The sequence below is a fragment of the Orcinus orca genome, chromosome 14 (genome assembly GCF_937001465.1).
Source record: "Orcinus orca chromosome 14, mOrcOrc1.1, whole genome shotgun sequence".
Classification (NCBI taxonomy): domain Eukaryota; kingdom Metazoa; phylum Chordata; class Mammalia; order Artiodactyla; family Delphinidae; genus Orcinus; species Orcinus orca.
The window spans coordinates 82,363,679-82,389,875 of NC_064572.1; the positions used below are offsets into that span (position 1 = coordinate 82,363,679).

Genomic DNA, 26,197 nt, shown 5'->3' on the forward strand with positions numbered 1-26,197 from the left:
CAGACCTTTTGAAGGACATATAGGACAAAAGACTAAGGGTAAAGTGCATTTACAGTGGGCAGAGGAGGCAATAGAAGGCATGGGAAATTCGGCGAAAATTATTTCTTCCACGAGATACTTTTTTGCAAAACTAGACCTATGAAATTTGGGGGAGACATTTCTCACCCAATTGCATTTTTCTTTCCAAAGAAGCACCACATGTAATAAATCCATGGGGACTTGTGAAAATAAAAGTAAGATATCTCAAGTAATCAGTGAGGTCTTAAGGACAAATTTCACTGCAATTTCACTGCACTGCCAAAGATGAGGGTTATAATGACCGTAACAAACACGCACAATTGAGGCAAAGTTTTTTCGGGAAGCACCGCAAAGAAATCTAATTAAATGATTCCTCTTCTAGGAAGAATCTCCTCAAATTTCAATTTAAAAGGTAGTTATTATCTAGCACACTTCCCTACTTTTGGAGAAAACATGAAAGGAAAAAATGATTTTGTCTTGTTCTTAAACGTTATATCCTCTGCAAATACCGGTGGGTTTAACTTTGGCCTCCGCTGCTCTAGAGGTTATGGGGTCTTTTTACTCACCGTGGCATTTTCAGACAGAAACCACTCAGGGATTGCAATATAGTGATTGGGAACTTTCCGTGGGATGTTCTGTCGGTCCTCTGCCCCCCAGAGCAGTGTGTTTAAGTCAGGAAAGTTGTTGTTGATGTCTATTCCGTCATGGGTCCAGCGTCCCAGGGACCAGCCTCCCAGCTCCGAGCCCTGGGAGAAAATTCAGAATATGAGGAACCCACAGGCTTCTGGATCATTCTGTCTCTCACATACATGAGGCACCTCCGTCTCCATCTCCATTTGGGGCCTCTACGCACCCTCTGACCCAAAGGTGACATCCAAAGGAGAATATTTGGTTAATAATCTGTTAATATTTGGTGGGTGATGGATAATATAGCCAAGCAGCTCCAGAGAGGGAATGCACAGAATCATTCCTGCCATATGGCAGCGCTCAGAAAAGTATGAGGTCTCCCCTGCCTCCTCTTCCTTCACCTCTTCTACACAGGTTGAATGAAACTCCAAGTAGTAATGAATCTAAGACTGTGTCACTGCAAAAGTCAAATGCCGCCATATTAATGCTTTCTCCCTGCAATTCTGGCTCACTATTTCGCACTGCAAATCCCTAACCGGCCATTTGCACCAATAAATACAACCAAAACTCTGCACTGTAAAACTTGCATTTGATAGGTACCATTGTTTTAAGTATAGTTTTCCATTTTATTCCCAGATACTGTGAATATAATTATGAATACACAATACAACATTATACTAACTGTAATCTATACATAACTCTCTATATAACTCTAACCTATATAAATTCTATATCGTAATTGGAACGTGACATATAAACAATATATCAGAATAATAAAAATAAGTGTCCTCAGAGAACTGACGAGAGGATTGTAGGTAATAATCAAGGTCAGAACGTGCCTTAAGTGCTCAATCAATGCTAGGTGTTATTATTATTCTATCCTATTGTTCCCACCGTATATATAACAATATTATCATTCATGCTCATTTTCTTCAGTCTGTCAGTGTCTCCCCGTAATTCTCAATTACTGCCGTGCATCTTCCATAAGCCTTGCGGGTTTCCTGGTCTCAGCGGAAAGACACTTAAGAAGAAAGCTGGTAACGTGCAGTTCAGATCAATCATGGCTCAGCACATGGTGCGGGGGGGAGGGGGGGGAGAGCTGCTGTGCTGGGCGAGAGGAACGGTCCATTACCCCCTCGTAGGCCTTCTCATAGCCGTCGGGGTTGAGGGAGGGGATGATGTGGATCCGGGTCTCCTCCACCAGGCGGACGATGCGCGAGTTCCGGGCCAAGTACTCCTGGCACAGAAACTGCATCAGCAGAAGCATCAGCTCCCGGCCCAGCACCTCGTTGCCATGGGCCCCCGCGATGTAGTGGAACTCGGGCTCACCTTTACTCAAAGATGGGAAAAAAACAGAGGATCATATCGGATGCTTCCAGCAAAACAGTCCTCGTCACATTGTATTAGGAAAGAAATCTCTGAATGATAGAAACTTAAATTTTAGCCCTCTCTGTTCTTTCAAATCAACCACAATTATACCAGTACAATTTTTATTAATTCCCAGATAGTCAGATATACAAGAAAATGAGTAGAAAAGTCTCAAATGATACCAGCCACGGGGTAGGAATGTTTAGCCTTATTTGGCAAGAACAAATACAATAACACAGTGTTTAGAGTTTAAAAGTTACAAATTAGACACAAGCCAGAGCAATTATTTTTCTCTTCGGGGAGGCAATTATTTTTCTTAAAAGAACTTTGTATTCAATTTTATAAAGATACAGAGATGAATAAATGCAAGCAGAAAGTAGTGTCAGGGCAAGTCAGCAGTGACACCGTTTTGTAAAGGGGGCCTGTCTTTGAGCTTGTTCTCTTCAAAGCTCAGCTTTTTCAACGTCGGATTTGTCAGTGTGGGCGCGAGCTGACAGCACTCCTGCCTCTTTTGTTGGCCAAGCTACTGCTTTTGCGGAAATGTGATTTCACCCACAGATAAAGCCCTTACCCTTTGAAAGGCACTCCTGAGAGAAACTCCTGGAATACCGATGAACATTGAAGTCGAGAGAATCAGACAAATCTCTGCATTTAACTTGCAGTGGATTTCTAAAGGGCTCACAATTTTACCAGAAAGAAAAATCTCTGACCCCACTGCCTCTCCTCTGCCCACTGACTTGTAGGAGAACATAGTTTTGGGAGTGATTGAATGAGAAATGGCTGAAAACAGGAAATGCTTGAAAATAGGATGGAAATTTAAAAGAAAATTAAGGGAACCACCTCTAACTAGAGCCCTTAATGACCGGGGAGTCCAGAATTTTCTCCGGGAAAAAAACCCTGTCCTAACCATCTCCAGCTATTTTCCTCTTTGGTTAGCGTGACCGGTCTCAGAGATGGGGAACAGAATTAAATACGGTCCATTTGGAGAAAAGGAGGGTATTTCTTAAGCAATTTGACAGCCCACATCATAAAATGAGGGGTTCACAGAACCAAGATCTGCAGAATCTATGTAAGAGTGAGTGCGTGGGCAGCTCCCGCCCTGTTTCGTGACCATCGCCTCGCTCTTTAAGAAAGCAGCAGACTCGAAGGGCCAGAAGCACTACAGAGGGGCAGCCTCACCGACTTCGTGCTCCCCAGGGTGGTCGGAGATCTCCACGGCATACAGCTTCAGGCCCTGGTGGCTCTTGCCAATGTTGTAAATCCTGGTGATGTTGGAGCACATTTCGTTCACGACCTTCATCAACTGCGAAACAAGATGGGTTTACGGCCCTACACAAGGATGGCCACGCTGCACGGAGGGCAGACCTCTCTAGAAGACAGCCCTCTCCCACGGCCCCCTGCACACGCCCACCCTCCTGCACACCAGTGCTATCCCCCTGCCTGGAGTGTTCTCCTCGTGGCCCCTCTGCCCGGTCTTCCAGCACCTCGTGCCTGTGTTTCTCACCTCCCTGAGCTGGAGTGTCACCTCCCTGGGTGACGAGGTATTACCTTTTCACCTTGGTTTCCTGTTTTCTTATTGTGCCCTCATTAGACAGACTGAGCCTTTTCTCTCTATACCCTTGCCTAGATAAATATTTATTACTGAACATCATTTTTCTCTTACACTGTAATGAGCAATCTATGATGTCAGGCTGAAGGAACACACACGGCTTCGCCCTCCTGGAACTCAAAGTGAGGTAACAGATGGAGTGCCATCGCCACTTCATTGGTGCCAAGTAGGGGGTGCGTGGAGGCCAGGGTGACGGGAGCCGTGCAGTGAAAGCGTGAGGGACGCAGGCTTCTACGAGAAAGTGAAATATATACGGGTGGTTTCCTGAATTTTGCTTGGACAGTCGAGCTTGTCAGACAGCTGCCAAAGGAAGGGAAGAGGGTCTGCTCATCACAGGAGCCCTGGGGCAAAGGAGAGAGACACCCCCGCCAGAGGCTGCTGTGCCCCCCATCTCTGAACGGGTACCTGTGAGTGAGCTGGGTAAGTGGCCTTGACTTTCTGGGGGAAACTGTTTAGCCATCCCCAAGTGAAAGAAGTTGTGATGCAAAGGCTGTCTCTGCCAGGCACCAGACTAGCCACGCTTCCCCATGGTGGAGTCAGGTGTGTTCATGAGATAACTTCTGACAGGGTGTTAGAGACCAGGAGGGAAGCTTGGGTGCCGTGGAAGCAGCGAGGGAGGACATCCCAGCCAGGGGTGTGGGCGGGCGCCCACGGAGCCTGCGCGTCCGGAGCCTGTGCTCCACAACGGGAGAGGCCACAGCAGTGAGAGGCCCGCGTACCGCAAAAAACCAAAACAAACAAACAAAAAAAACCAAAACTATGGAACTGGTAAATCGGTATCGTAGAATTTCTGATGGAGTGGAGTGACATTGCACTTGGTTTGCCTTTTGTAACAGAGCATTCTGCACTGCTGGGTGGAGGGCGATCCCCGGGCCTCCGTGCGCATCTCTAAAGGAATGGAGCTTTTGCTGCTGGTGCTTTGCTTTTACGACACACCTACGAGGTGTTACAGCCACAGCCCTGGTCAGGCATTCAGGGTCTATTCTCTCACCACTCCTGGGAGGGGGAAACATGCTTTGCTTTATAATAACTCACTTTGTGTTATAATACCTAGGTGAGAGAAAGAGAAAGCTGACTAGAAAGGACTCTTGTTCAAAGAGGGAAGAGGCAGAAACCCACCATCACTGGAGAAACCACATGCCAGCAAGGTTAACGTAGCTTCACACCTCTCCCCATGAGAGATACATACCGAGGGGCTGACGTGGAGGCACACGGGAGTAGGCCAAGTTTTAACAAGAGACACGGTGATAATGTCACTAGCAACGTTCACCATCGCGGTCAGAGTAAGTTCTATTTCTCTACGGAATCTCATCGTGAGGACCCCCAGTGAAGTAGATAAGCAAGGAGGCCTGTCCCCATTCTACAGCTGTGGAGACGGAGGCGCAGAAGGACACTGAGGGACTTGCCCAGGGTCACCCAGCTGGTACCAGGTGGAGCCAGGGCTTCGGACTCTTGAGTTCTTATCTGTCCATGAAGGTGCAGCAGAGCGATCGAAACAAGCAATGCCACCCCTTTTGTCTGTTGTACATGGGATTGTTCCAGTAGACGGCCACAGCACAAGCACCATCTGATTTGGGCCTCTCATACCAGTCCCTGCTGACCACACACGCTCCACTAGCAGCGTGGCCCTCAGCAAATCCTGATCAGCAGGTGACCCACTGTCCTGCGTTCAGATCAAGGACCAGTTCTGCAGACACAGAGCCACTGCCAGAGGAACGTGCCCCCTGTGCTGGGTTGCCATTTAATGCCTACCCTCCTTGCCCTTTTGATGAGCTGCCAGAGGAACGTGCCCCCTGTGCTGGGATCATGACCTTGACGTTGGAAAAGGACAAACAGCATCTTCCCTGGATGCACACTTAGCCAGGGGTACAGCCTCTCAGGACGGGGTGATTCTTAGCCATAACTCATGGGAGTCACCTCTTTATCCTCTACCCACCACGGCAGTATTTTTATACCAGTCACATTTTCCTTCTTGGTGTTGTGGTATCACAAGTATCTTTTCCACGCACAGGAACGAGAACACGGGCATTTGAAGACTCCCTTCAGGAAGGTTCTTGACAGTTCCCTCCGCACCATGGCCCTCTGCAATGCTGGGAAGGATTTCTCCAGGGGCCATGGGCACCCTCAAAAACCCAGCTGGTGAGCCACCTTGCTTACTCCCAAAAAGAGTCAGAAGATTTTTTGGAGTTTGAGTCTTAATGGTAAATGTTTGAGTCTTGATGTCTAAAGTAAGAGAAAGGGACAGAATTTTCTTCACTGCCTTGCTGAGGAAGCATATTCATCCTCAACAAGGATGACATCACTGAAAGGAGGTGAAAACTGGTTTTCCAGGGGCTCAAAATCTTAAATATTACATGCATTGTGGCCCTCCAACGTGCAACCCTACCTAACAAAATTTTATTCCTTCGTTTTTAATGTAATGCGTAATTAAGAAAAGTGTCTAGAAAGGGCCAGTAAGGAAACATGGCTGAGAAACACTGCCCTCGAGAGTAGTGGGTTTTGTAAGATTCTCAGCGTCCTGAAGACTCTTGTCTCCTCATCTCGGAGGTGGGAATAAATCACATCCTGGGATCTACTGAATTCCTGGCTCGGTTGCTTCCCTCCTCTCCTGAAGGAGACAGAAGAAAGAGCCCCCTTTCCTAGTAATTCAGTTTCGAGCAATACATCAGCGGATCAGAGCGGTACATCAGAGGTAAATTACGTGCACGATGACACTTGCCGGAGCAGGTTTCATCCTCTCACACAAGTCACTGCAAGTGGGGAGCTATCCAAAGGCTCCAGGGCAGAAAGGTAGCTGAGAAAACTGACGCATCCACTCACTGGAACATTCCGCAGCATCCAACGACAATTATGAAGACGGCAATGCGACATGGCTAATGATCCCATACTAAGTGAGAAAATCTGGGCAAAGTTGTAACCATCCTCTGATCAAAATCGTATGAATTCTGTGAACACAGAAATGCAAACCCTGGATAGAAATGGGGGAAAATGAAAACCACTGATTCTTTAGGGTATTGGGTTCATGGAGGATTAACCTTGAGACTTTTGGTTTGCATTTGATATCGTTACAATATTGTTTATCCAATGAATTAAAATGTTAAAAAAAAAAGAAAGAAAGAAGGGAGAAGAGAAAAAGTCCTCTTCCATCATCTTTACTCATTTGTCTGAGAAACAGACACTGCATCTGATCAAGTGAAAACGAATTCCAGAGGGAGGGGGAAGGAAGAGAGCCAGGGTAGGAGGCATCCCGTGGTGGGCGGAGCTGGGCTTGTCTGGATCCGCAAGCCTGCTGTCCTGCCCGGGCTTCCTGCCACCATCGTCCACCCCCAGGGTCAGGAGCTCAGCGACCCCACCGCCTGCTGCCCACGACCATCCTCAGCTGCCCGGGAAATCAAAACCACTAGCCGGCTGCCTTCCAACCCACGTCTCTCCTGGGCTCCTTTCTACGCCTCATGCCACACGCCCCTTCTCAGCCAACCAACCAGAATTTCCTGAGCGTTGGGCACCTGACAACAGCAGGTCCCCAACCAAAGTCCAATCTTTCTAACCTCTCCCCAAAACCACTTCTTTTTCTCCCGCTGTGGACGGTATCCCAGGCCCTGGGAAGCACACCAGAACCCTATCTCTCTCCAACTTATTGGGGAATCCTAGGACTGGTCAGTCCCTCTCAGAAACCCCTCCCCCCATCCTTCTTCAGACCCGGCAGGTCCCTCTCCTGGGACAGAGCTCACCAGTCTACTGTCCATACAACTGCCAGAAGGATCTCCCCAAACACAGCTCTGCTCCTGGAAAAGACCTCCCGATTCTCAGACTCAAGACTAAAGCGTCTCCTGGCACTGCCAACTGTCCCAGAAACAGGCCGTCCCCTCCTGCCTCCACAGTCCTGTCCTCCTTGTACTCACTGCTCGGACCACCCTTCCTTCTGTCTCTTCCTGCCACAGGCCCTGGATGACGTCGGACCTCATCTGCAACCCCATCCCTTCCCAATCACGGCCAGCCACGCCGGCCCTGTCCCCCACATATCTCCCCTGCAACAACCTCAAAAGTACAGTTATCCAGTACACTTTACGGATTTAAGATAAAATGACAGAGTCTCTGCCCTCGCGGTCCCAAATGATGGAGAAAGGTAACTTACATGTAGACACAGAGATGACTGAGCAATTATGAATGGTGACTCATGCTGGGGAGGCCGTCAGTGCTCAGAACAATTAACTCAATCTGCATCATAATATCAGCATTTGCGCAACGGCCTCCTGCCTCCCCCGCTTCCCCCCATCCCCTTCCCGAGCCCCCGGGGCTCCCCCAGCGGGGAGAACGGCGGCTTATAAATCAGTGCTCCAGAAATAATTCTCACACGCGCTGGTCGCACACATTCTCACGACTTCCCTCCAAGCAACGGCTCTTCTGCTTTCTTTTCCTGCTCCCACGTCTGCTTCTCATTTTTGTGTTGTTTGTAAATGTCTCTCGTAATACTCGATAAACTAACTTTTTTTTTCCCCCTGAAGTAGAAAGATTTCTACAGCAATCCAGCAGACTCCATACAGGGAATTGCTGAAAGTGCTGGCTTCTTTCCCATCCCCAGGAGCCAGGAGTCCAAATGGCAAATCACTTCTGGCTTGAACACTCTTCACGATTGACAGATGCCCCCAACCTCCGACAGTTTCCAGGTGAGTGCTGCGGGGTCCTGAGAGATCGGAGTGGGTCCCCCAGCGTCCCCTGCAGGGGCTGCATGGCTTTCTCGGGCTCCTCTTAGCTCTAACATCTACCAAGTGATGGGGACCAGAGTCCCCCAGGGTAATGAGGCACATCCATTAGCTCTCCTCATATGAGAAGGACCTCCATTCTCCATGCAGGACAACTAGTTAAAGATATCACACTCTCTGTGCAGTGAGCTCATTTTAAATGCATTTAGATAGATTGCTTTTGACATTAACTGCACCAACTAAGTTGATATTTGCCTAATATCTGGGCAAAAAGATGTCCCGAGATGCCCACTGAGCAAAGCTGTGTTAAGACACGAGTGCTTCATAAAATGGAACGGTGAGCAGTCGCATAAACACCCGGAAGTGGAGAGCAGCAGGGATGACTCACAGACCTCAAGTCCAAACACAGACCACGAGGCAATTTCTTTAGCACATCCCACCTCTAAGTCTGTGTCGACAGGTGCCTGGAAGCAGCTGTGTGTATCTCAAATTAAATGACATGGAGACTAACCGGGTTTGTTGACTCCCTGGGGTGAAGCAGAGAGCCCTCGTGGCAAAGCCTCATTGCTCCGACCTCAGGAAAGTCTCCTGCCCTTGTACCGCGTGGCTGGTACCGCTCCCTCAGCATCTATGAGCCCTCGCTTTGAGCCATGTTATTTTGGCCTCTGGTGAAGGCTTGTTCATTAAACATAGTTGTGAGTACATTTCTCTGTTCCTTCTCTTCCAACAGATTCTTACACGTCTAAGGGTTTCTCATTTGCCAACACTTGCCCGCGCTTTGTAGCACAAGGCTTGGGGGGAACGCTGCACAGGATTACACAGGCAAAGCACTCAGCACAGGGCTGCTTTTTCAGCCTGTCCTAAAAAACTCTTGGTCCCTTCTTCCTTCTGCACCCACTAGACAGATGTTGTCAATAGCTCAGGATTACTTGGTGTCTGTCATTAAATCTGGGGCCAATCTCATCTGGGACGTCTTTTCCTCCTAACAGTCTATAGCACTGAGAGCCATAAGGTATCAACCAGCTGTTCTGAAACCTGCCTGTATATTAGAATCACAAGGAGAGCTTTAAATAATTTAGATTCCCCAGTCCCTTTTCCTCAGGATTCTGCTTTAATTGGCCAGAGGCAGGTTTCAAGTATAGGTATTTTTCCAAATTTCCCCCAGTGATTCTAACACCGAGAATCAGAGAATCAGAATAACAAGGGGAGTGTTACATAGTCCCTCGTGGCTCAGTTTCGCCATCAGTAAGACAAGGCCAACAACAGTCCTGCGCTCCCAGGGTGGTCAGAGAGACTGCCCATGTTAACATAGGTAAATTCCTAACGTAGGGAAATTGATGTAGGTCGCATGTGAGAACTTCCTGCTATTACTATCACCAGTGTTATTCCAGATTCTTTTTCTTCTTCGACTCTGCACATGACTATTGTCCTTAAATCAGTGATACCACTCAAACACACAGCGATGTATTTTTTTGAATTGAAGTATAGTTGATTTACAATATTGTGTTAGTTTCAGGAGTACAGCAAAGTGCTTCAGTTTTATATAGAGAGAGAGAACATTATTTTCCATTATAGGCTACTACAAAATATTGACTCTAATTCCCTGTGCCACCCAGTAAATCCTTGTTGCTGATCTATTTTACATATAGTAGTTTGTATCTGTTAATCCCATACTCCTAATTTATCCCTCCCCCTCTCCCTTTCCCCTTTGGTAACCATAAGTTTGTTTTCTATGTCTGTGAGTCTGTTTCCGTTTTGTATATAGATTCATTTGTATTATTTTTTTAGATTCCACACATAAGTGATGTCATATAATATTTGTCTTTCTCTGACTTACTTCAGTAAGTATAATATTCTCTTGATCCACCCACATGGCTGCAAATGGCAATATTTCATTCTTTTTTGTGGCTAATATTCCATTGTATATACATATACCACATCTTCTTAAGCCAATCGTCTGTTGATGGGCACTTAGGTTGTTTCCGTGTCTTGGCTACGAACATTTGGGCACATGAATCTTTTCCAACTAGAATCTTCAATTTTTTCTGGATATATACCCAGGAATGGGATCACTGGATCATATGGTAGCTCTATTTTTATTTTTTTAAGGAACCTCCATACTGTTTTCTATAGTGGCTGTCACCAATTTACATTTCCACCAACAGCGTAGGTGGAAGAAGTATAGTATTAAATCTGAAAGCTTGGCTTCGAATTCTGCTTCAATCACTTGCTGGCGAGGGAGGTTTCCTCTGGTCACCTGAACCCCAAGGCATTCTCAGCCTCGAAACTACAAGCATTTCCTGTGGCTTCAACAAACCATAAAAGCACAAAAACAAACACCTACGTGCTTCTGGGCACAGGAGAGATTTCTCTTTGACAAACCTGGATCTTACCTGACGCATTTCCTTATAGCTGTGGTGCTTAAAATCCAGGTCATCGGTGGTGGTCATTTCATTCCGTCGGTGATAATAGTTATTTGGATCTAGGGACAGAAATATGGTTTTGAATTCATCCACATTACTCTATTACTTGTGGTGGCTGTGTTAGGTGCCTGATTTGTGTGGGAACACAGCTCAACCTCTAGCTTCTAACTTTCGCACAGAGGTGAGAGAGCCAACTTTCAAGAAGCATCTTAAGAGTCAGAACTACCCAGTGGGGAGAGCCATGGGCCTGGAGCCAGAATGCCTGGGTTCCAATCTCTTCTACTTGTGTGCTGTGTGACCTTGGATAAGTCACTGTAGTTTTTCCTTAGTGTCTTCACCCATAAACAGGGGAACACTGGTACCTCCCTCACTGGTTTATTGTTAGTATTCGTGCCTGGCAAACAGTCACACTAAATGAAGGAAGGAATAAGTGAATGAATGAATATCACAATTGCATGGAAATTTTCAGAAGTGCGGTGGACTCTATCACTTGCTTGCCCAGCATGCAGTCCACTTTCATCCTTCCTATCAGAAGCCCTGTGTTGTTTGGGAATCCCCTCTTCTCCACTTCTAGGAAACTGACCTCATGCCTTAAGCTCCAGGGGTCCTACATGACTGGTCTAAGCCAATCAGAACATAGCACTCCTGGCCACTCTTATTGGTCCAGATTGAAGGGAAGGACTTTAATGGCACAGAGGAGTGAGCGAGAATCTCTCCAGAGTAGAGGACAGAGAGAACCTCTGAGTGAACCAACCCTAGATCCCCATCAACCTCCCTTGGGACTTCCAATCACCTGACATAAAGAATTCCCTGAACTGCTAAGCCAGTGGGAGCTGGGGTTTCTGTTGTTGGGGCCGAAGCACCCTAACAGGCATAGTCAGGACGCATTAGAAGTGGTGACCCCTGAGGACTGGGGAGGAGATGTCTGCTCTTGACTTAATTCTCTTACAGATAAATTGACTTTTTTCTGTAATTCCTATAAGCCGATGTCGTTTATACAACTACAGAAACAATGAGCACTGAGAAGGAAGGAGGGGCAAGGGAACAGGAAGAGCTGGAAGGGGGATGAGGGGGCAGGGATCGTTCAGTGGGCCCTCTCCTGACCTGACAGAGTCGGAGGCTTACAGAGCCTCAGCCAGGCTTGCCATCTCCAGCCCCAGCTCCGTGCAGCCAGAAATCCCGGTCAGCGCAGACCCCTCCCCAAGGCAGAGAGCACATGGTACTTTAGACAAGTTAACCTACTAACTCCGGAACCACGTGAGCAAAGCTGGAACCATAGCAGCTGTCTGATCCAAGTGGCTCAAGGGATAATTCTGGAGGTGATGGCGGTGGCGGGTGATGGGAGGACGAACACCAGCTCCCAGTGGTATTAGGAGCAGGGAGTCCTAACTCTGCCACCAAGCAAGGCCACAGACCAGCAACACTGGCTGCTTGTAAGACGCAGCCTACGCCTACTGAATCCGAATCCACATTTTAAAAAATCCAGAAGTGTGAGAAGCACCGTGTTAAAGTACTGAGCGCACTGCCAGCAGGGTTGAGGTCCGCAGTGCACATCACACACATCTGCGATCACGCGAGCTGGCTGCCTGTCTGCAATCCACAGCCACCTGGCGTGACTGCCACCTGGAACCTACCTGCCGAGGGCCCCTTAAAGACTGGCTTCACCCTTGAGAACTGCGGCCACAGGCGGCACGTTGAAAATCACATATAGACCCACGCACCAAAAACGACTTGGTGTTTAATATTCACAGAAGGTTTTCCAGTAACACTATCAGAAACAAATAATCACCATTGAAAAAGAAATAATGCAAACTGGCATTCTGTTCCAGAAAGAAAGCAAAAGTAGTTCAGGTTCAGCAAAGGCCCCCAGTTATGTTCCAAGTTCTCTCCTTTGGGGAGTGCAGGCTGACCGTACCCTCCAGCAAGCCTCCTGACCTTTGATTTCCAAACCTGCATGTTTCAAAGCCAAGGTAAAGCACATTTTCACATTACTTTACACTGAATTACTTTACACTGCTGATTCCTTAGAGCTATTCAACACCCCGCCCCCAAGTCCCAGGGGCCTCTTTCACAAGACTCTTCTTGAAAGCCCCTTTTGTCTTCAAACGCAAGTTATGTCTTCAAGGTTCTTAAAAAGGACTGAAGAAAAACTCAGAACTCAACGTAGAAAGATCTCCATGTTTGGCAACATCCTTCCTTCCTTGAGACTAATCAATTTGAGGATATGCATACAAGTTCCAGAACTGACTCAGAACCACAGGTGAACATTTTCACAACCTTCAGTCTTCCACCTTTCGAAGAAATACTTCTAAACTTGTCCACTTATTCTGATTGGATAAAGTTTTATTGAGAACCTATCAGGGCCCCAACACTGCAGGTAAGGAGTGAGAAGCAAGCCCCGCCCCCCCGCCTCCCTGGGGCCCATAGTCTACAAACCCACCCCGCTAGTCAGCCAAACCCACTGTCCCCTTCTCTCTTCTGTGGACAAAAGAATCCCAGTCTCCTGTGGGGAATCTATTCTAGATGCTTCCAATGGAATAGCCTTGCCCAGCACTCACAGGTATGGGCGTGTGATCCAGGTTCAGCCAATGAAAACACACGTCCTCTGGTCACAGCCACTGGCTCAGAGATGGTCCCAGGATCCAAGCTGAGCTGATAAGATGACTCCTCCCAGAGCTCCTCCCCACGAGGGTCTCCTGCTGGCGTCACTCACATGGTGGATGAGTTTGGGGTGTTAGTGGCCAAGCTTCCTGCCTGCACGGTGGTGGGAGAGGAGCCCTGACTGCACAAGAAGGCCCTGAGATTGCAGACCTATTCCTACCTGAAGCTGGAGTCAGATCTACCCCGGGAATTTTCATTCCTGTGAGCGAAAATTTTCCTTCTCCCCCGACCCCTCCCAAGGTAATTTGAGTAGGACTTCCGACATTTGAAACAGAAGTCCGGATTTAGTCTGCAAGGCTTTTATCCTTGCAGATGGAGCTCTGGAGAATCAGTCTCCTGCTTCCTTTCATGTGGCTGGTTTCATATATCAGATGTACTGAAAACCAGCTGATTCCTTCTGGAACACCTTAGTAATGGGAATAGACAAACTGCAGACGGGGCACATGGAGTCTAAAACTGCCCTCCCAACATTACGTCTCTTATTCGGTGACCCAAAGTCCTGTTCCGTCCCAACGGGGCTACTCATTAAGCCTCTTTTGGGTTGAATGATGGCCCCCCTCCAAAAAGATATGCTGCAGTCCTAATCCCCAGGACCTTAGGACGTGACCTTATTTGGAGAGAGGGTTTTTACAGAGCTAATGAAGTGTACATGAGGTCCTTAGGGGGGGCCCTATTCCATTATGACTGTGTCTATCCAAAGGGGAAATGTGAACATGGAGAGAAGCACGCAGGGGACACCATGTGACAGTGAAGGCAGAGATGGGGGTGATGCATCTAACAAGCTGAGGAATGTCAAAAGTTAGACAGCAAACCACCAGCAGCCGGGGGAGAGGCAAGGAGCAGACTCTCCCTCATGGCGTCAGAAGGAACCAGCGCTGCTACACCTTGATCTCAAACTTCTACCTCTAGGACTGTGAGACGATAACTTTCTGTATCCTAAGCCACCTGGATTTTGGTACTTAGTTACGGCAGCCCTGGAAACGAGTCCACACCCCGAACGTTCCCAGCTCCTCACTGATGTGGACACTCGCTATTCTCATCCCTAATCCGGCACCAGCTCACTACACTATGCAGACCAAACCCCATTCCTGGACATCCAAGGGGACACCACCATTCTTGGACCGTTCTGCTCAGCTGTTTGCTGCTCTGGGGGTTGGGACCTTGCTTTGCGGGTGCTCAGCTGGGAGAGGAAAGGCTGTCTTTCCTGGAAAGGGGGCTCACTGCAATCTACCATCGCTAGTCTCATGACACGCTTTATCCATAGAGACACTGCAGATTAGAGGTTACCCCGTGGAGGGGGATCCAGAAGTGATTACTCAGTGGGTCCAGGCTGGTTTTGGGTCCATGACAAAGTTCTGAAACTAGAAAGAGCCAGTGATCATACAACCCTGTGAATATACTATCACTGAACTGTATGCTTTAAAAAAGCTTAATTGTATGTTATGTGAATTTCACCTCATTTAAAAAAAATATTGCTGGCCTCCAAGTGCTCTCTGAGGACTAAGGAGGATACCAGAAACGCAGCCACCACAGATCTTTCTTTCCCTGCCACGAGGCCCACCCCTCACCCAAGGAAATGCCCATCACTGTGGCCTTGTGACCTCCCGAAGCCCCGACACCCCCAGCACGGAGCCCTGAGCACAGATGACCTGGTACCATATGCAAACAGCACCAAACCCCTTCTGCAAAGAGCTGGCGACCTAATGAGAAGAAGTCGCACTTGTCCAGCGCCATCTGACTGTTCTTATGACAAGGTCACTCCAAAAGGGGCAAGGGGGAGACGTGGACCCCCAGGCAGAGCCCATTATGATCTTAGGTCATTACTGTCAGTGCAAGCATCAAACCCACAGCTCCATGTGGCTCCGAAGAGGGAGCAGCACATCATTCATGCTTATTTCCTTGCCGCCCCGCCTCATATAACCCCACCGCATAGCATCTCCACCACGCTGCTCGCGTGAGTCCAGGAAACGCTCTGATTTCTTGGCTGGCTCACCTTCTCCAGGAAGTCCCAGGGCCGATCTGAGGCCTGACTGACAGGAGAAACTGTCAGGAAAGACAATTTTCAAGAGTGTTGTTGTTTATACAGTTTCCTAAGATAATCAACATCAGGCAGTTGGACAAGAAGAGAAATCACACGTTTATTTAAACTCAGAAGGGCAAGATGCCTTCTGCAAAAGGGGGGACAGGCTGCAGCCAGCAAGCCTGGAGCCCCCTGAACTGAGATGGATTCACTGGGGAAAAGACGCCGCCACGCCTCCCCCACTGGACAGCGAGAGCTCTGGGAGCAGCAACCGTGGCATCTTATCTCAGAATCCTTGGGCCCTGACTCCGAACGGGTGCTCCTGAAGCGTCTGATGATGAATGAATGAGTGAGGAATGAACGGATGGATGGATGGATGGATACTCCAATCAAGTTATGTAGAAAGGGCTAGTTACAAAAAGATAGCACTTTCCAGGGCCCAGGTGACCTCTGAGAAGAGGCCCACTTTATGCCATGATGCTATTACCTTACCACTATGGCGGAACAGAGAATGGAGGGTAGGGTGGAGCGAGTGGTAAATGAAAAGCACATCCTCAGGATTGAGGATAATTATGGAACATTATGCCGTCTTTGAATCTGTTAGTGTACTGGTTTCCTAGGGCTGCCATAACAAAGTGTCATAAACTAGGTAGCTTGAAATTTCTCCTCTCACATTTCTGAAGGACAGAAGTCTGAAATGAAGCTGTCAGCAGGGCCGTGCACTTTCAAGGCTCTCAGAGAAGATCCTTGCTTCTGGTGGTTGACAGCAATCCTTGGCTTGTAGCCTCATGATTCCAATCTCTGGCTCAGTCATCACATGCCTTCTCCCTGTGTGGCTCTGTTTTCTCTTCTTAAGGACACCAGTCATTGGATTTAAGGCCCACCCTAACCCAGTATGATGTCATCGTTAACTACTCACATCTGCAAAGTGCCTCTTTCCAAAAAAAGGTCACATTCTGAGGTTCCACGTGGACATGACTTTTGGGGGGAGTGTGGTCTGACTTGGTGAAGGAAAGTGGAAGGTAGTAAAGCAAATAGATTTAAAAGGTCCTTGCAGTTATGCTGATCCAATAGAACCCATCCTTCCCCCAATTTATACAAATTGTTGAGAGGGGGTGGGGCAGGCTGAAACATTATTACATTTCAGCGAGATTGTAGGTGGTCTTACAATTAAAACATTTTCTCAGTGGCTTATGAATGGAGGGTATGTGTATGCAGAGAAAGGAGACACAGCATCTCAACGGGTCCTGGCCTGCCCAAAGGAATGATTCAGGGGCAATGCCCTTTAGCAGCTCCTCCATGCTTGAGGGACACAAGCTCCTTTCCACAGATCTTTGTACAGCTCACCACAAGCTCCTCTGGGTCAAATTCAAGACCCTGGACCACTTGGCACTGTGCAGAGAGAGGACAGTTGCTCAGACCTGGTGGCCAGGAAGACGAGGTGGGAGGAGTGAAGACTTGCCCCAAAGAGGTCAGAGTCTCACATTCATAATAGAAGCTGCAGACTGGCACCAGGGGCTCAAGCATTGCCACCCCCTGCCCTGCAGGGTTATTTCCCAGGACCCTGGGCACAGTCCTGTCACCCTGTGGGGAAATCGTGTGCAGAACAATGGAGCTCTTTTTTGAACGAGGCAGAGCACATTGCAGTGTTGTTTGCAACAGCAAAATACCTGAAAACCACCAAGGCTGTGATCTACAGGTCAGCTGGCGTGTGTCTTCACCTGAATTCTTCATTATTAAAAATTTATCTTACGAAGCTCTCCCCAGAGTTTCTGATATGCATAGATCCTTAGTCCAAAATGGACAAGTCCATTCAAATTTGGGGAAGAGGACTTCCTTTCACTTTTTAAAAAAATGAACAACATTTAAAAGATTTGTTTGAATTAAAAAATTTTTTTAAATCATGGTAAAACACCCATAACATAAAATTTACCATTTTAACCATTTTCAAGAGTACTGTTGAGTAGTGTTACATATATCCACACTGTTGCAGAAACAGATCTCTAAACCATTCTCATCTTACAAAACTGAAACTATAACCATTAAACAACACTCCCCCTTTTCTATTCGAGCTTTAACAATCCTATTAATAGACCATGGTATAGGGTAATTCATTTTCTAGTTCAAAAATTTCTGGACACATTATTCACGAAGACTTAAAAAGAATCTTCCCCTTCCTCTGCTCTCACCTGAGAGTCCACAGGAAGACAGGGAGGACAGAACAGAGAAGAAGCAGAAGCAAAGGTAAATGAATTTTTCATAAACAAGAGTTCCAGGAAGAACAGACTCTGGGCGTTTGCATGTAGAGCACGAAGTCACCTTGGGTTTGAGCGGCTGAGTTGCTTGGGTCACCCCTGCCTTTGGCCTCGTTAACTTGCATAAAGGAATTGTGTCGACAAGGCAACTGAGCAAGGTTCAATTACCCACGTGGACATGGGGCCCCTGTGCCACCCCAGGCCCTCAGATATGACCACCGCCAGGCGGCATGCACAAAGGCCAGCTCCCCTCTGGGCAGACTGCTAAGTAACTTCTAGAAGAAAAATGGCCCTAAATATTCAGGGTTGGAAAATAGAACCATTCCAAGTCCATACATACTTGAAACCCATCCAGATTTCACACAGTAATTCTGTCTTTGTGTTTAAATTGCTCCCAGGACCTATCTTCAAACATACACCCACCAAGAATAACTTAACAGGAAAATATTTATTTCATGAGACTCTCACAGGCTGCCCTTTGCCCTTTACCAACGACAGATGAATTCCCGCCCTCAGAGAGAAACCGTGACCCTGCTTTTTAAAGCAAGCAGACCAAGGCTGTGCTGAGTGACATGGCACAAAGAAGGCCTCACAGACCCCCGCCTACATCTGTGCCTGTGGATGCAGTGAACTCAGGAACGCCCAGCAGGCCCTGGGCGGCAGCAGGCGACTGTCACCCCAGGCTGAGCCAGCCACAAAAGGGGGCCCGGATCCCAAATCTGGATCATCCTTGGAAACACATACTTCCTTTCCACCAGCAACCCCAGCCACTGTAACCTAATTTGAGCAATAATCCCATATTTACACTATAATTTTGGACGCGCACAATGACACAGAAACAAAGATACGCACTGTGGGATTCTGTAGAGAATCAAAACACTGGACACAACTGAACTTCTAAGAGGCAGTTTGAAAACATGAGATATTGTCCGCAGACTAGGATAAAAGCATCCACAAGACAGATGGTCTCTAATAGTTTAAATGATATGAAAAAAGTTTGCCATCTAGTAAGCACAAATATATAACAAAGAATCCGTCTGGTGTGAGGGTAAGTAGGTAGGTAGGTAGACCCATCTTTCTCACCAATACAGAGCGTATGTTCTACAAATTCATACTTGGCAAAGCAAGATCATGGATATTACGGGATTGAGGGAAAAGCAATAAACGACAGGAAATATGCTTCGAAAACTCAGTAACTGTAAGTTCACGGTGTGGGGGGTGGGATGGCTGTAGAAATAGCGCGACGGATATAGCGGCACCTGAGACATCAGAGCTGGTGGTGCCCTTCCCCTGGCAGGGGGAATCCAGAGGTAGCAAGGCCTGACTCTCACTAGACAAGAAAACTGAGGCTTTCCTGGGGGAGAAAGTATAGGAGAAAGAACCCGAAGCTGTGCTCCTCGTTCCCTACGGCCTGACTGTGGGTGGACAGGAAAGTGGAAATTCCTAGAGGCCCTAGTGAAGGGCCTTAGGAATGTTCTGGAGGCCAGCTTCCTTCCCTGGAGATGTCTGGACAGGATGAAGGGGCTGCCACATAAGGCTCCGTATGCACACGAACTCATAAGTTCTGAAAGGCCGACAGAGCAGCAAAGCCAAACAAGATCGGCCTGTCCAGAGCAGACACCAGCAAGGGTCCACGTGCGAACTCAAGCCCCCATCTTCCTGCCACTCTGCGGTCACACCCAGATACCACGATGTGAAGACAGGGCAAGGGGAACACAGCCGAAAGGAGCAAGCATTTTCCCAAAGACACAGGCATCCAAGCAAAGTTACTTTTACGGAGAGACTATGGACATGGTCAAGTTTAAAATTAACTCCTACCACCTCCTCTACCCAGTGTAGCAGGAGCAGTCAAGGGCAATTAAACGTGTTACCAAAAACAATGTTATCTAATTTTTTTTTTGCCTGCTTCTGAGTAGTAGCTTTGAGTGAATTTTCAACCTTGCAACATATATCATCTTAAAATCCCAGTAGGCAAAACCACAGCTGACATGTTACTTTAATACACCAAATGTTCATGGTGCTTCTGAGTGGGGTTATGGGAGATTTGTATTTATTTTCTTTTTGTTTACCTATGTTTTCTAAATATTCTGCGATAGATGTGGTATTTTTTTACATGAGAAAAAGATTGTGTGGCTCATTTTTATTCACCTTGCTGGCTAAGCACCTGTGCTCCGTCAGCACTCCTGCCCTGCAGGAAGCACGGGCAGACTCACCTGGCAACGGGCGGGCAGACTCACCTGGCAACGGGCAGCCGAGGATCTCCATCCTCATGCAGATGCTCCCATTATCGAACCAGGACCGTGGGTTTATGCGGATGTAGCGCGCCACCATGGGGACGGGCAGCTCGTTGAGGACAGGAATCTCCTTTTCACTGTTTCCTTCAAATATCTACTTATGCACAAGGGGGAGAAAAGAGAATCTTTTAGAGCTTGATTATCAAGGCATGAAAGAGTCAGTAATTCACTCATTCCACAAGATCTCGAGCAACACCTAACGTGAGCTGGGCATTGAGGGGGAAGGAGAAATGGATCAGGCCTGGACCCTGCCCTCAGGAAGCCCCAGTCTAGTGGGGGGGCCAGGGAGGAGGAGGGGCGTTATATTTAGATGTCATAGGTGAAATCTACTAGTGCCATGGCAAAGAGACATCCACAAAGCTCTGGGATGTCAGAAGAAGGAAAGGACCAGGCAAAGCTTCAGGGATGAGGTGCCATTTGAACTGGCCTTGAAGGAAAAGTCTTTAGATGTGTGGGGATGTGAGGGATTGTAAAGCAAAGGAAGCAATGGCTGGAGAAGCCCAGAGATGGGATTCAGGAGAAGAGCAACCATCTCCCTGTTACTGGAACACAGAGGAGTGTGTGCAGGGTTGGGGGGGTGGGCGGGGCGTGGTAAGTATGATAAAGAAGGTTGAAATGGAGGCTGCAGTCAGATCTTGGAAGGCACTGGATACCACGTTTGGAACTTGCACTTGAGAACCCGAGGAAGAGGGTGATAGGATCGGAACTGGCTAACCCGGAGGGAAGCGTGGAGCTGAAAGACCAGGGTCGTTAAAGAAAGTTCAGGAACTACTATAAATGACTAGCTGTGCAGGTCCCAATATTCCCCATGGGCCGCTGACCTTCCAGGGCTGAGTTGTGACTTGTGGAAGAGACTGAATTCCAGCAGCTCTGAATTGGAGCCCTAAATGTGGGCCACTTGGTTCCGAGCTTCAGGGTATGGAAAGGGGGTCATTATCCATCAGACTGGATGGCTGGTCTGGGTTGACACAGAACCAGGCAACATCCAGGTGCAAACACTGGTCGGGTGTCCACTGCCTCTGCCAGGCCCTGCACAGCCAGACACCAAGGGTGTGGTCGGAGGGAAAAGAGACTCACCATGTCTCCAGATCCATTCTTAACAGTGACCCACGTATGGCTGTCATTGCTCACCATGACCTTATAGGAGGTTACCCAGTCACTCCTAAGAAAAAACAAAACACCATTGGGACTACACACTTAAAAATGTTTCCCTCTTCCACGCAGAGGTGCAGCAATAGAGAAAGCAGGTCCCAGAGGTGGACAGCACTGGGTCACACCCTGGCCTCCACTGCTCACCCTCCTTGTGGCCTTGGCCAGGTAACAGACCCATCTAGGCTACAGTTTATTCATCCACGAAGTGGGAATTATAAGAGCACCAAGCTTAAAATATTAATGTAAGCATTAAATGGTTTCATACTCTTTAAACACTTAGGACAATACCTGGCCCCCAGGAAGAACTAAATGTTGGTCACGCACATAAACGTACACAAATAACTTACGTATTTGTTTATGCTGAACATTTACGTCACACACAGTAGTAGAGTTCCACGTGGGAAAGAAATCTCAGTAAAAGCGGCAAGTTGGCCTAGAAATTTCATGTGGAAAACTGTTTGGGAACATAACGAACTAGATCCCACCAACCACAGAAACAGCAGGCTGAGTCTCTAAGACACACGAGGTTTCTCCTGGGCTGTCACAGCCGTGCAGACAATTCTCCCACCCCACTCCACAGCCAGCAATAATCCAGTGATATCTGGGCCCCAGGCCAGACCCCTTTCATCACATCCTACTGCACAGAAATTACTGAGGGGAAAAGAGCCAAAAGTTGACTTCCCAGAGTGGAGGTCAATTTGATAAGCAAAAAAAAAAATGACTTTCCTGCGGAAAACACATTTTTCAGCTCTGCCTCAGTTTTCTTTTTTTTTTTCTTGCGGTACTGGGGCCTCTCACTGTTGTGGCCTCTCCCGTTGCGGAGCACAGGCTCTGGACGCGCAGGCTCAGCGGCCATGGCTCCGCGGACAGCCGCTCCGCGGCATGCGGGATCCTCCCGGACCGGGGCACGAACCCACGTCCCCCGCATTGGCAGGCGGACTCTCAACCACTGCGCCACCAGGGAAGCCCTTGCCTCAGTTTTTTATAACATTAATTGTTAAGCAACATAGACAAGTCTTCCTGAGCGTCTTCCTTTCAAATTTCTTAAATATTGGAACTAAGCACCAATGTACTAATCTTTTAGAACATTCCACCAGCTGAAGCATTTGGAATCCTTGTTTTCCTACTGTGAAATCTCCTTGGACTCAGGATCCAGACAGATCCCAAGAAGGTTCTCAGTTTCTAGTCCAAATCAATACTGTCTAGTAAAGTTTGTTTAGAAAGAGCTGCTGGCTCTATTCATTCTGAATTGCCTGACTCGTTCAAAAATTATTCTTAGGTGCTTTTATATGTGCTTGGAAGCCAACTCTCTGCTGAACTTTCTCCCTTCTCTCACCTGTCCACCAGCTTTCTGTGACTACCTGCTGGGAGCCAGGATCTATCAAACAACGTGCTCCTCCGCAGGAGGTTACGGACTTGAGCCCACGCCTGCAGATTAAGATGCGCTAAGCACGCCTTTCGAAAGGCCCCTCAGCAACAGCTCAGGCCCTTTGCACCGGAAAATGATCCTCACCCCAAACAGCAAACTGTTTCCAACATTCAAATCATTTCCAAATGACTTGCATCTGCAGTTCCTTTGCCATCTGTTTTTCTGCTGATCACGCCCCACAGTGACCCAGCGAGGCAGTCAGCAGAGGTGAGGGGTGGCAGAGGTGAGGGGTGTATCCCTCACCCACGCGTGGGTGGAAGTGATGAATTTAGGAAGCCTCTCAGTCAAAAGAAGCACACAAACAATAAGAGAGGGGTGGAAAGAAAAATTCAAACAAGTCCTCCAAAGAAAAGGGGAGAGAGAAAAAAGGAAATGCAAACCAAGTAATAATTTCTCAAACTTAAAAAAAAACAAATATGGACAAATCCAACACTTATGTTTGAAGGGTAATTAATGATGTGGCTCAGCCCTCTCTTCTGAACTGCAGACCTACATCACATCCTTCTGCCTAGCTGACCTCTCCACTTACCGTCTCAGCGATGTCTCTAATTGAACCCGCCCAAACCAACTGATTTATTTCGTCCACTCTGTACCCCAACCTGGGACCCCCTGCCTCAGAAAAAGTACTGCCATCCACCCAGGGCAACAAAATCCCGGAGTCCTCCTTGGCCCCCCTTTCCCTCTCTCCCCTACAGTGAAACCATCACCAAGTTCTGTCAATTGTACCTTCCACATCCTTCTAGAATCTCTCCACTCCCTCCATCTTCACTCCCACCACCCAGCCCATTCTCTCTGGCCAGGACTATTGCAGTTGCTTCCCACTGGTCTTCTGAAATTTAAACTGCCCTCCAATCTATCATGCAGTCAGAGGTTTACTTTTCTAATGAAATACTAATATGTCACCTCCTGCTTAAAGTATCAGCTATGTTAGTATTTAGACCAAATTCCTCATCATGTTCTATAAGACCCTTGCTTACCTCCTGTTTTCCATGCTCTTTCTTTCAATTCCTGATACTGATTATACTCTCTCTTGCTTCAGGGCCTTTGCACATACTGTTCCATTTGTCCGGACTCCTCTTCTCCTGTTCTCTGTCTGCCTCTAAACCAGCGGTCCCCAACCTTTTTGGCACCAGGGACTGGTTTCTTGGGAGACAATTTTTCCACGGACCGGGGAGGGGGATGGTTTTGGGATGATTCAAGCGCATTACATTTATTGTGCACTTTATTTCTACTATTATTACCTTGTAATATATAATGAAATCATTATACAACTCACCATAATGCAGAATCAGTGGGAGCCCTGAGCTTGTTTTCACTAGCCACTCACTGATAGGGTTTCGATATGAGTCTGCAAACAATTGATTTGTTATGGTCTCTGTGCGGTCAAACCTCTCAGCTAATGATAATCTGTATTTGCAGCCACTCCCCAGCGCTAGCATCACCGCCTCAGCTCCACCTCAGATCATCAGGCGTTAGATTCTCATAAGGAGCGCGCAACCAAGATCCCTCGCATGCGCAGTTCACAGCAGGGTTCGCGCTCCTATGAGAATCCAGCGCCGCCGCTGATCTGACAGCAGGTGGAGCTCAGGCGGTAATGTGAGCGATGGGGAGCGGCTGTAAATACAGATGAAGCTCCGCTTGCTCGCCTGCTGCTCACCTCCTGCTGTGCCGCCCGGTTCCTAACAGGCCACGGACTGGTACCGGTGTGAGGTAAGGGTCAAGATACATTGTTTTCCATATGGGCTTTCAATTGACCCATAACCATTTATATGATTACTTTCCTATTGCACATCAACGGCACCATTGCTGTAAATCACGTGACTGTACATGTGTGGGTATGTTTGGGGATGCTATATTCTGTTCCATTGTTCCTTATCTTATGCTAAACACACTCTGTCTTGATTTCTGTAGCTTTATAATAGGTCTTTGTATCTGGTAGTGTACATTTTCCCATTTTGTTTTTGCTTTTCACAATTTCCTTGACTGTTCTTGGCCCTTTGCATTCCTATATAAATTTTAGATTCTGCTTGTCAATTTCCAAAACAAAGCCTTTTGGATTTTAATTGAGATGGCATTGAATCTATAGGTCAGTTTTAAAGGAATTAACATTTCCAATATTAAATCTTCCAATCCATAAACATGGTATACCCCTCTATTTATTTAGGTGTTATTGTATTTATCTTTTGTTAGATTTATTCCTAGATAGTTGATGTTGATTATTTTATAAATAATATTTTAAGTTTTATTTTCTCCTTTTTTGTTGCTGGTGTGTAGAAATATAAATGCTTTTTGTATGTTGACTGTGTATCCAACCACTTTGCTAATTCATTAATAATTCTAAGAGTTTGGGATTCCTTTGGATGTTGTTAAGGACATGATATGTCATCTGAGAACAATGATAGTTCTGTTTATTTCCAATTGTTAGGGCTTTATTTTTTTTCTTGCTTTATTTATTATACTGACTAGGATCTCCAGTTCAATGCTGAAAGAAATGCTAATAATAGACATCTTTGTCTCATTCCTGAGATTGAAGGAAAGGTTTAAGTATTTCACCATTCAGTATTTCACTACGTTTCCAGTAGGGGTTTTTTTCCTTTGTTTATGTGTTAGTTTGTTTTTATTGTAACCAAGTATGAGTTCATTCTTTCTCACATAACAAGAGAATCTGGATGTTTGCAGCTGCTAGCACTTATGCAGCTGGTTGACTGTACCAGAGTCAACATCAGTAGACATTCATTTTTCATACTCATTGGCTCCAAGGGTTGTAAGATGGGTTGTAAGATGGTTGCTGCATCTCCATATCATGTTATATTCAGAAAATATTGAATAGAGTCTTTCAGCTTCTATCAAAATACTTTCTAATGTTATAACAGGAGAATATGTAATTCCTGCTGTTTGGACTATTTCTTTTTTTCACATTATAAAAAACTTCTAGTTCTCAAAATGAGTCAGTACATACAAGCTTTGGAGTCATAGCAGGAGCTCCAAGCAGAGTCTGCAGTGTGAGCCCCAGTGCCCCTCACTGCAAGGAGCTTGGCTATACTCCACCATGGGCTTTTGGTAGATATGTTTCTTCAGATTAAGAAAGTTCCTCTTTATTGCTAGCTTAAAGGGATCTTTTTTCTTTTAAACACAAATGGCTATAGAATTTTCTCAAATGCCTTTTATGCATCTATCAGAGTGATCATATTATTTCTCTCTTTAGTTCTGTTTATGTGGTGAATTATAGCAATTGGTTACAACTGTGGCTAAACCACACTTACATTCCTGGAATAAATCCCACTTGGTGGTGATGGATTGCTGGATCCACATATTGCTGGATTCAATTTGGCAATACGTTGCTTAGGATTTTTTGTATCTATGCTCAAGAAAGAAATTTTTTCATAAATTTGCTTTTTGTAATGTCCTAATCAGATTTTGATATCAAATTTATGTCAAACTCATAGGTGGGAAATGCTTCCCTTTTTCCATTTTCTGGATTTTTTTTAAGTGCTATAGCTTTCTCAAATGTTTGGAAGAACTCAAACATTCTGAAATTGGCAGTTTTCTTTGTGGGACAATATTTAATAATGAATTGACATTTTTAGTAGATATTGGACCACTCTGATATTCTATTTCTTCTTCTGTCAGTTTTAGTA

At 46.7% G+C, this 26,197-nt stretch overlaps 1 protein-coding gene across 6 annotated transcripts in view; it reads right to left on the bottom strand.

Moving 5' to 3' along the window:
- Positions 1-26,197, bottom strand: part of CPXM2 (carboxypeptidase X, M14 family member 2) — a 156,100-nt gene that overhangs the window by 49,577 nt on the left and 80,326 nt on the right. For 5 of the 6 annotated variants that reach the window (XM_049696772.1, XM_033420813.2, XM_033420812.2 and 2 more), the window contains exons 5-10: positions 21,056-21,140; positions 19,922-20,072; positions 10,719-10,807; positions 3,193-3,316; positions 1,778-1,974; positions 585-764 (exon numbers count right to left, since the gene is read on the bottom strand). In XM_049696772.1, coding sequence (XP_049552729.1) covers positions 585-764; positions 1,778-1,974; positions 3,193-3,316; positions 10,719-10,807; positions 19,922-20,072; positions 21,056-21,140 — 826 coding nt within the window. The remainder of the gene's footprint in view (positions 1-584; positions 765-1,777; positions 1,975-3,192; positions 3,317-10,718; positions 10,808-19,921; positions 20,073-21,055; positions 21,141-26,197) is intronic. The other variant, XM_033420814.2, reaches the window with a different exon arrangement.